This window comes from Alexandromys fortis, unplaced genomic scaffold (assembly GCF_014885135.2).
Source record: "Alexandromys fortis isolate MF-2015 unplaced genomic scaffold, M_Fortis_MF-2015_v1.1 scaffold_14, whole genome shotgun sequence".
In the NCBI taxonomy this organism is placed as follows: Eukaryota; Metazoa; Chordata; class Mammalia; order Rodentia; family Cricetidae; genus Alexandromys; species Alexandromys fortis.
The window spans coordinates 19675449-19686643 of NW_026067910.1; the positions used below are offsets into that span (position 1 = coordinate 19675449).

The 11195-nt window shown below is 40.6% G+C and overlaps 1 protein-coding gene across 1 annotated transcript in view; it reads left to right on the plus strand.

The window, feature by feature from the left end:
* The first annotated feature begins 1586 nt into the window (after nucleotides 1-1586).
* Nucleotides 1587-11195, plus strand: part of LOC126499002 (zinc finger protein 431-like) — a 28322-nt gene continuing 18713 nt past the window's right edge. Inside the window, exon 1 of the mRNA XM_050137972.1 lies at nucleotides 1587-1604. Within this exon, the coding sequence (XP_049993929.1) occupies nucleotides 1587-1604 (18 nt within the window). The remainder of the gene's footprint in view (nucleotides 1605-11195) is intronic.

Consider the following 11195-nt stretch of genomic DNA (forward strand, 5'->3'; position numbering starts at 1 on the left):
ATGATAGTAGCCAAGCACTCATCTTTTTAAAGGCATGTTAGCTTCCTGTTGTGCTTTTCTGCAGTTTCTTGCTTTTTTTTTTTTTTTTTTTTTTTTTTTTTTTTTTTTTTTTTTTTTTTTTTTTTTTTTTTTTTTTTTTTTTTTTTTTTTTTTTTTTTTTTTTTTTTTTTTTTTTTTTTTTTTTGCTTTTTCGTGACAGGTTTCTCTGTAGCTTTGGTGCTTGTCCCGGAACTAGCTCTTGTAGACCAGGCTGGCCTCGAACTCCCAGAGATCCGCCTGCCTCTGCCTCCCAAGTGCTGGGATTAAAGGCGTGCGCCACCACCACCCTGCTTCTTGCATCTTTTTATTGTCTTTAAGGTGACATGCCTGGTGTGATGTCATAGTCTGACCTTGGAAATCATCTCTAGCTGATAATAATTGCACAGCTTGAATACTGTCCTTCAAGCTATGTATTTCTGAACTGATTACTTCATCAGTTTTTAATGGAATGCAGTTTTCTTTTCAATTATGTTTCCAGTATTTTCTTTATCAGCCATTTCAGTTTTGGGTTTCAGACCTTTCTTCCCTTCTTGGATCTGATCTTCAGAAGTCATCCCTTGCTGATCTCTCTGAAAGCCAGCTCATCTCTCTCGCTTGGAGGCAGCTGCAGGTCCTGAGGCACCGGCAAGGTCCCAGCTTAGTTTTAATTTTAATTATGGGTTAAAAAATTGTTAAAAAGCTGTTTCATAAGCCAGGTGGTGGTAGTGCACCCTTTTAATCCCAGCATTTGGGAGACAGAGGTAGGTGGATCTCTGTGAGTTCGAGGCCATCCTGCTCTACAGAGCTAATACCGGGACAGGCTCCAAAGCAACACAGAGAAACGCTGACTCAAAACAAAACAAACAAAAAACATGTTTATTTATTATCTGAAGTGTCCTCCACGAGCTCATGTTTTCGATGCTTGCCTCTCAGCTGATGGTGCTATTTTGAATCTGTGGAGCTTTTAGGAGGTGGGTTCTGACCAACAGAGGTAGGTCAGCGGTGGGTCTCAAGAGTCATAGTCACCATGTGGGCAGCATTCACCGCATGGTCCTGCTGCATAGACCAAAACACTTCACCATGCCTCTCTGTGATAAAGGACTAAAACATTCTGAAAATAACCCAAATAAATAGCTCTTCTTGAGTTGTTTCTAGAAGATGTTTTGGTCACAGTGAGTTAAAAGCTACTAATACTACTAACTAATTACCAGTCAGTTACTCAGTGTGTGGTACAGTAGTGCTAACTATAGTATTACTGGCCACCGGCCAGTCCACACCAATAACTTTCATCTTGCAACCCGAAACTCTACACTCATTTTGTCACTCGAGAAACGATCACAGTACCACAGAATGTAGGTCTCAAGCCACAGATAATTTATATTTTCACTGCTGTAGAGGCCAGAAGTCCCTATGGCAGTTCTAGGGGGGTGGAGGTGGGGCTGGGACAGAGGCTCTTCATGACTTGAGGATTTCTGAATACTCAGTCTTCACATAACTTGTGCTTTGTGCACAATTGCCTCTCTTCTCTGCTTTTAAGGGTCCTACACTTATGGCCTCTGTTATCATTCATGACGCAGGTGACCTGGGTGAGACTGGTCCCATGAGGGATGGCAGCAGTGACCGGAGGCCACAGTGGGAAGGAGACAGACACATCAAGCAGAGAAAACTTGGGTATAGAGTTTATGTAGTGGGTATTGGGGACAGCATAAAAGTAAAGGGTTACGGGGGGAGAATAGGAGAGAAAAGTGGGGATAGAAGAGAAGAAGGGAGAGAGGCAGAAGCTGCCTGCCTCTTTAGAAGAGGTCCTCCCCACTACATCCAGGCTGAGCAAGGTATGCATCCAAAGAGAATAGGATCCCAAAAAGCCAGTACATGCAGTAGACACAAATCCCAGTGCCATTATCATTGGCCCCTCAGTCTGCCTTGCAATTGTCAACCACATTCAGAGGGTCCAGTTTGATCTCATGCTCCTTCAGTCTCAGTCCAGCTGGAGTTGGTGAGCTCCCATTAGCTCAGGCACACTGTCTCAGTGGGTGAACCCGTCATGGTCCTGACTTCCTTGCTCGTTTTTTCCCTCTTTCTGCTCTTCAACTGGACCTTGGGAGCTCAGTCCAGTGCTCCAATGTGGGTCTCTGTCTCTGTCTCCATCCTTCACTGCCAGACAAAGGTTCTATGGTGATATTCAAGAGGGTCATTAGTCTGACTATGGGACAAGGTAAGTTCAGGCACCCTCTCCTCCACTGCCCAGGGTGCTAGCTGGGGTCCTCCCCATGGACTTCTGGGAACCCCTTCAGAGCCAATCCTCTTGCCAACCCCAAAATTTCTCCCTCAATTAAGATATCTCCTTCCCTGCTCCCATATCCCTCCTTCCCCCATCTCAACCATCCCACTCCCCCAAGCTCTCCCCAACCCTCCCCTTCTCCTCTTTCCCTCCCCCTCTCCCCTTCGTTCTACTTCCCTGCCTCCATGCTCCCAACTTTTGCCAGGCGATCTTGTTTGGTTCCAATTTCCAGGTAGATCTCTCTATATTTTTCTTTGAGTTCACTTTATTACTTAGCTTTTCTAGGATCATGAATTATAGGCTCAAAGTCCTTTATTCATGGCTAGAATCCACTGAGTGAGAACATACCATATTCATATTATGGGGTCTGGGTTATCTCATGCAGGATAATGTTTTCTACTTCCATTCATTTGCATGCAAAATTCAAGATGTCATTTTTTTTTAACTGCTGAGTAGTACTCTAATGTGTAGATATGCCACACTTTCTTTATCCATTCTTCCGTTGAGGGGCATCTAGGTTGTTTCCAGGTTCTGGCTATTATAAATAATGCTGTTATGAACATAGTTGAACAAATGCTTTTGTAGTGTGATTGGGCATCTTTTGGGTATATTACCAAGAGTGGTATTGTTGGATCCTGAGGTGGGTTGGCTCCCAATTTTCTGAGAAACTGCCACATTGATTTCCAAAGCCGTTGCACAAGTTTGCATTCCCACCAGCAATGGATGAGTGTTCCCATTACTCCACATCCTCTCGAGCATAAGCTATCATTGGTGTTTTTTATTTTAGCCATACTGTCAGGTGTAAGATGGTATCTCAAAGTTGTTTTGATTTGCATTTCCCTGATAGCTAAGGAAGTTGAACATGTCCCTAAGTATCATTTGCCCATTTGAACTTCTTCTGTTGAGAATTCTCTGTTTAGTTCAGTACCCCATTTTTTAATTGAGTTATTTAGAAATATAATGTCTAATTTCTTGAGTTCTTTATATATTTTGGAGATCAGGCCTTTGTCTGATGTGGGGTTGGTGAAGAGTAGGTTGCCTTTTTGTCTTATTGACTGTGTCCTTTGCTTTACAGAAGCTTCTCAGTTTCAGGAGGTCCCATTTATTTATTGTTGTTCTTATTGTCTGTGCTACTGGGGTTATATGTAGGAAGTGGTCTCCTGTGACCATGCATTGCAGTTACTTCCCACTTTCTCTTCTATCAGGTTTAGCGTGTTTAGATTTATATTGAGGTCTTTAATCCATTTGGACTTGAGTTTTGTGCACGGTGATAGATACGGATCTATTTTCATTCTTCTACAGGTTGACATCCAGTTATGCCAGCACCATTTGTTTAAGATGCTTTCTTTCTTCTACTGTGTAATTTTAGCTTCTTTGTCAAAAATCAGGTGTTCATAGGTGTATAGATTAATATCTGGGTATTCAATTCTATTCCATTGATCAACGTCTCTATTTTTATGCCCAATAGCAAGCTGTTTTCATTACTGTAGCTCTGTAATAGAGCTTGATGTCAGGAATGGTAATGCCTCAGGAAGTTCCTTTATTGTATAGGATTGTTTTGGCTATCCTGGGTTTTTTTTCCCATATAAAGTTGATTATTATTCTCTCAAGGTCTGTGAAGAATGTTTTTGGGATTTTGATAGGGATTGCATTGAATCTATACATTGCTTTTGGTAGGATTGCCATTTTTTACTATGTTGATCCTACCTATCCAAGAGCATGGGAGATCTTTTCATTTTCTGGTATCCTCTTCAATTTCTTTCTTCAAAGACTTAAAGTTCTTGTCAAATAGGTCTTTTACTTCCTTGGTTAGTGTTACCCAAAGATACTTTATGCTATTTATGGCTATTGTGAAAGGTGATATTTCTCTGATTTCCCTCTCCACTTCTTTATCCTTTGTATATAGGAAGGCTACTGATTTTTTGAGTTGATCTTGTAACCTGCCACATCAATGAAGGTATTTTTCAGCTGTAGGAGTTCTCTGGTAGAGTTTTTGGGGTCACTTATGTACACTATCATCTGCAAATAATGAAAGTTTGACTTCTTCCTTTCCAATTCGAATCCCCTTGATCTCCTTATGTTGTCTTATTGCTTTTGCTAGAACTTCAAGTACTATGTTGAAAAGATATGGAGAAAGTGGACAGCCTTGTCTTGTTCCTTATTTTAGTGAAATCGCTTTGAGTTTCTCTCCATTTAATTTGATGTTAGCTGTAGGCTTGCTGTATATTGCTTTTATTATATTAAGATATGATCCTTATATCCCCACTCTCTCCAATGCCTTTTTCATAATGTCAAATGCTTTTTTAGTATCTAATGAAATGATCATATGGTTTTTTCTTTCAGCTTATTTATATGATGGATTACATTGATAGATTTTTGTATGTTGAACCAGCCCTGCATCTCTGAGATGAAGTCAACTTGATCATAATGGATGATTTTTTGATGTCTTCTTGGATTCAGTTTGCCAGTATTTTATTAAGAATTTTTACATCAATGTTCATGAGTGAAATTGTTCTGTAGTTCTCTTTCTTGGTTGAGTCTTTGTGTGGTTTTTGGTATCAGGATAACTGTAGCATCATAAAAAGATTTTGGCAATGACCCTTCTGTTTCTATTATGTGGAACATATTGAGGAATATAGGTATTAGCTCTTCTTGGAAGTTCTGGTAGAATTCTGCACTAAAACCAATTGATCCTGGGGTGTTTTTTTGTTTGTTTGTTTGTTTGTTTGTTTTTTCGCGACAGGGTTTCTCTGTAGCTTTGGTGCCCGTCCTGGAACTAGCTCTTGTAGACCAGGCTGGCCTTGAACTCCCAGAGATCCACCTGCTTCTGCCTCCCAAGTGCTGGGATTAAAGGCTTGTGCCACTATGGCCCAGCAGATCTGTTTTTTTTTTTTTTTTTTTTTTTTTTTTAGACAGGATTTCTCTGTAGCTTTGGAGCCTGTCCTGAAACTAGCTCTTGTAGACCAGGCTGGCCTCGAACTCACAAGATCCGCCTGACTTTGCCTCCCAAGTGCTGGAATTTAAGGTGTGCACCACCACTGCCATAGGTCTATTTAAATTGCTCACCTGGTCTTGATTTAATTTTGGTATATGGTATCTATCTAAAAAATTGTCCATTTCTTTTACATTTTTCCAGTTTTGTGGAGTACAGGCTTTTGTAGTAAGACCTAATGATTTTCTGAATTTCCACAGTGTTTGTTGTTGTGCCCCCCTTTTCATTTCTGATTTTGTTAATTTGGGTGTTCTTTCTCTGCCTTTTGATTAGTTTGGATAAGGGTTTGTCAATCTTCTTGATTTTCTCAAAGAAAACATCTCTTTGTTTCAGTGATTCTTTGTATCATTTTCTGTGTTTCTATTTTATTGATTTCAGCTCTCTGTTTGATTATTTCTAATCTTCTATTCCTCCTGGGTGAATCTGCTTCTTTTTTTTCCCTAGAGCTTTCAGGTATGCTGTTAAGTCGCTAATGTGAACTTTCTTTGTTTTCTTTATGTGGCCACTTAGTGCTATGGACTTTCCTCTTAGCACTGCTTTCATAGTGTCCCATAGGTTTGGCTATGTGTGTCTTCATTTTCATTGAATTCAAGGAAAGTTTTAATTTCTTTCTTTATTGCTTCCTTCACCCAGAGGTGGTTCAGTAGTTAACTGTTCAGTTTCCATGAGTTTGTAGGCTTTCTGGGGATGGAATTGTTGTTAAATTCTAATTTTACTCCATGGTGATCTGATAAGACACAGGTGGTTACTCCAATTTTTTTTATATCTGTGTATGTTTGCTTTGTTACTGAGTATGTGATTAATTTTTGAGAAAGTTTCATGAGATGTTGAGACGAATTATATTCTTTCCTATTTTGGTGGAATGTTCTATAGATGTCTGTTAAGTCCATTTGATTCATTACATCTGTTAGTTCTCTCATTTCTGTCTGGTTGACCTGTCCATTGGTGAGACAGGAGTGTTGAAATCTCCTACTATTAGTGTGTGGGGTTTGATGTGTGATTTGAGTTCTAGTAATGTTTCTTTTACATATGTGGGTGCTTTTATATTAGAGGCATAGATATTCAGGATTGAGACTTCATCTTGATGAATTGTTCCTGTTATGAGTATAAAGTGTCCTCCATATCTTCTGATTGATTTTAGTTTGAAATCAATTTTGTTAAATATTAGGATAGCTACACCCACTTGTTTCATAGGTCTGTCTTTGAGGTTGAGGTGTGTTTCTTGTAAACAGAAGAATGTTGGGCCCTGTTTTTGTATCCATTCTTTTAACCTGTGCTTTTTTATATGTGAATTGAGTCCATTGATATTAAGCGATATTAATGACCAGTGGTTGTTAACTACAGTTATTTTTTGGTGGTTGTGTTTGTGTATTTCCCTTCGTTGAGTTGTGTTGGTGGAGGGTTGTCAGATGTCTGTGCTATTTGGGTGTTGTTGGCTTCCTTGGGTTGAGGTTTTCCTTCTAGTACTTTCTGTAAGGCTGGGTTTGTGGCTACGTATTGTTTAAATCTAGTTTTGTCTTGGAATATCTTGTTTTCTCCATTGATAGTGAAAGAAAGCTTTGCTGTGTTTAGTAGTCTGGGCTTGCATCCATAGTCTCTTAGTGTCTGCAGCACATCTATCTAAGACCTTCTGGCTTTCATGGTTTCCCCTGAGAAGTCAGGTGTAATTTTCATAGATTTACCTTTATATGTTACTTGACCTTTTTCCTTTGCAGCTCTTAATATTTTTTCTTTAGTCTGTATAATAAAAACTAACAATCACTCTGCCCCAGCATCAGTGCCAGGCTTTTTAGCAGGTTTCTGCTTTCCATCTACTCCATTGGGATCCTAGTCTAGATGCTCTTTAACATGAAGGGACTTGCAAATAGTCTCCTGAATGTCTTTTGTCCATAAAGAAACTCATGTTCTGTGTGGCAGATTCCAGAGCTCTGACCACCTTTACTACCCAGTAAGAGCCGACCATTTCAAACTACTCCACACAGTGGACATCTTCCTCTATCTATCACATGCTGACCACCCAGAATTTAGTCACAGTTAGAACCCCTCTGACCATCTCCCTCATTCGTCAGGCCAATCAAATGTCTCCATGTCCTTGACTGTGCTGAGTGGTGAGGGTGGGATCTGCCTGCTCTAAGAAACCTAGGCTGGACTGTAAGACAGAACAAGCTTTCCACTCCTATACTGTTACATTTTTTGGGAGCCAAGTCCCAAGATCATACAGGACCACATCAGGCCATGTTTCCTACTCTGTCAACCGTCCCGCCTCTGAGAAGTGAGGTTCTTCATTATTTTTATTGTTATTATTGTTGAGATAGATAATGACTCATGCAACTCAGGATTGCATTAGACTTCTCATCCTTCTGCCAATTTGCCCTTGGTGCTGGGAGCAGTGCCGTGTCAGTACACCACCCTGCATGGTTTCTCATCTTTATCAGATGTTTCCTTAAGTCACATCCCTTCCATAAATTTTATCGGAGGGAACACATTAAGGGAAGATAAAGACAGACTTTTTAACAGTCAGTAGCAATCTAAACATGCCAAAAGTGGTAAATAGTAGTGGGATATTACCCACATCACAGAAGAAAGGGGAAGACATTTTCTCCCCTCTACCGGCACAACAGTGTCAATGCCCCCTTCCTTTGGACCTCTGTCCATCCAGAAGACATCAGATAAGATGTATATGCTCATTCCCAGATCCAAATAGACCTCCTTCCTCTGTGAACAATAAACCTTCCAGACTATCAAAATCTTCATGGTTCCTTCCTTAGCAGCATGCTTCCCTTCCCTCATCCAACCTCTGTCCAAAATATGGAGAGAAACTTGTTTCTCCTACATTAATTTGTCATGAATGTCTACTGTCATGAATGGTCATTCACCAGTCTGACCATTAATAAATTTTAATAAATAAGAGGCTTATATTCAGATACCAGAGCCAGATCTACACCAGGGACTCAGGATTCCCAAGTGGAGTGCCCAGCCACATCAGTGGGATCTATCAAGTCAAAGAACATTGTTTATAGCAAACAGAAGGTTATCTTGAACAAAACAAGCTTTGGTTTACAGAAGCAGAAACAGCTATAAACCTTATGTTTATCTTGCACAAACAACAATTTTGTTAATTGTACAAGACCAGGCAATTTCAAAAACAATCTTTATCAGCCCTTAAGAATTAGAAGTCTGGGCTGGAGAGATGGCTCTGTGGTTTGGAGAGATGGCTCAGTGGTTAAGAACACTGACTGGGTTCAAATCCCAACACCTTCATGCCAGCTAGCAACTGTCTGTTACTCCAAGATCTGACACCCTCACACAGACATACATGCAAATAAAATAAAAATAAATGAATCGCTTTCAAAAAAGAATTAGAAGTCCAATTTTTCTTTTTAGTTTTCTTAAATACAGTAATGTAAGTTAGCATCAACATAACATTGGCTATCATAGCTACCTCGCTAGACAACCCAGTGTTTAGAGTTTTGAAATCTATTCCCCAACATTCATTACATTTATTTATTTGTATGTATACCTACATAGGTGGGCACACTTGTGCCATAGCATGTGGGGCGGGGGCAGAGGACAACTTACAGGAGTTGGTTTTCTCCACTCATCATGCTTGTCCTAGGGTCAAATTCAGGTTGTCAAGTTTGGCAGCAAATGCTGCCTTTGCACACTGCGCTGTCTCAATGGCTCCTGGTTTTGAAATTTCTATGCTTGTACTTTTTCTTCTGTGGTGAGATGTGTGTGTGTGTGTGTGTGTGTGTGTGTGTGTGTGTAACCTGTTTGTTTTGGAGTTTTACCTGGTGTAGCCATGCTGCATGCTCTATTCTATCCGACAAACACACTTCAAGTAACTAAGCAATTCTGCTGACAGTTCATTTGAACTGTACATCATCTTTCCTGATGACTAACTGTGTTGCTCTCAGGCACACCGCTCTAGAATATTTTGGGGTCAGGGTATTGGTAACTTTCACTTTGTCAAGTATCGCCTCTGTTTTCTGAAGGAATCTATCATGTCTGCTTCTGGGCACTCTCATCTGGAGTTCATCTTCCTCTATGACACCAAAGCAGTGTGTTTTAACAGGGCGGTAATATCACCTACACACCCTGAGTGAATCTAAACAATGTGCTAGAAAAAAAAAATGGAACAGTGAGGATACAGGAGGGATTAAGTTCAAAGTTTAGTGGCTACAGTAAGGGCTAAATTATGTTTTCTTTAAGTGACAGAATTCCCAAATAATAGAGTATAAGTAGATTCTTTCCTTATATAAATGAGGCCTAAATGTCAGCTCTCCAACCTCTCCACAGCACAGACTCCCTTGCACCAGCTGTGCAGCTTTAGCTCCAGCCCACAGAGCTGTATTCTTACTCACAAGCAGAGGTAACAGGCTGGGCCTGGTGCACAAATCTGTAATCCTAACACTGAGGATAGTGGAGTAGGAGAATTGAGTCTAGGCTAGCCTAAGCTACAAAGGGAGAACCTGCATCAAAAGAAAGAAGGAGAGAAAGAAATTTTTTAAACATTCGTTATGTTTGGGGCTGAAGAGCATAACAGTTGAGGTTGCTCTTCCAGAGGATGTGTGTTAAGTTGCGAGAACCCACATGGGAACTCAACTCCAGTTCCAGTAGAAACAGCACCCTTTTCAGACCTCTGCAGGCACCAGGAAGACAGGGCGTGCACACGTGTACATGCAGACAGGATACCCTAGCTGGGCATGGTGGTGCAAGTTGGGCATGACGGCTCACACCTTTAATCCAAGCACTCTGGAGGCAAAGGCTGGAGATTCTCTGTGAGTTCAAGGCCAGCCTCATCTATAGAGTGAGTTCCAGGACAATCAATGTTGTACAAAGAAACTCTGTCTTGAAAAAAAAAAAAAACTAAAAAACACCCTGCCCATAAGAAAATAAACCTTAAGGTTTTGTCCTTTACATACTTTTTTTTTTTGGAATTTTTTTATTGATATTGATTGAGCTCTACATTTTTCTCTGCTCCCATTCCTGCCTCTCCCCTCCCCCTGCAATCCTCCCCCAAGGTCCCCATGCTTCCAAATTTACTCAAGAGATCTTGTCTTTTTCCACTCTCTACTTCCCACGTAGATTAGATCTATGTAAGTCTCTATTAGTGTCCACATTGTTGTATAAGTTCTCTGGGATTGTGGTTTGTAGGCTGGCTTTCTTTGCTCTATATTTAAAAATCACCTATGAGTCAGTACATGTGATAATTATCTTTCTGTGTCTGGGTTACTTCACTCAAAATTCAAGCTGTTGTTATTTTTTTCTGCTGTGTAGTACTCCATTGTGTAAATGTACCACATTTTCCTTATCCATTCTTTGGTCGAGGGGCATTTAGGTTATTTCTAGGTTCTGGCTATGACAAACAAAGCTGCTATGACCATAGATGAGCACATGTCCTTGTGGCATGATTGAGCATCCTTTGGATATATACCCCAAAGTGGTATTACTGGGTCTTGAGGAAGGTTGTTCCTTAATTTTCTGAGGAATCACTGTAAGACTTTAAGACAAGCCTAAAGCCATTTTTGACAATTCTGAATCCTCTCAGCCTCTGTGCCTTAGTGCTTCCCCTCCTCCCCTGGGAATCAAGGACCTAACAGCTACACATGCACGTACTCAGTTCCTGAACAATTACCCATGTATGTATGCTTTGGTTCTGTCCCCTGGGAAACGAGGTCAAAATGACCTCTTACCTCATCTGATCTGGCAACAGCTCTCCAGTCAATTATTGGCATTAGCCCTTTCAAATAAGCCAATCAGAATAGTCAAAGAACAACCCCCCTTGCTTCTGTGGCCCCTTTAAAAGTAGACTGTACCCGCTATTCGAGGTCCCTTGGCTTCCCGAATGCTGGGGGACCCTGTCATGACAGAATTAATAAAATCCTCATGCTTTTGCATCGG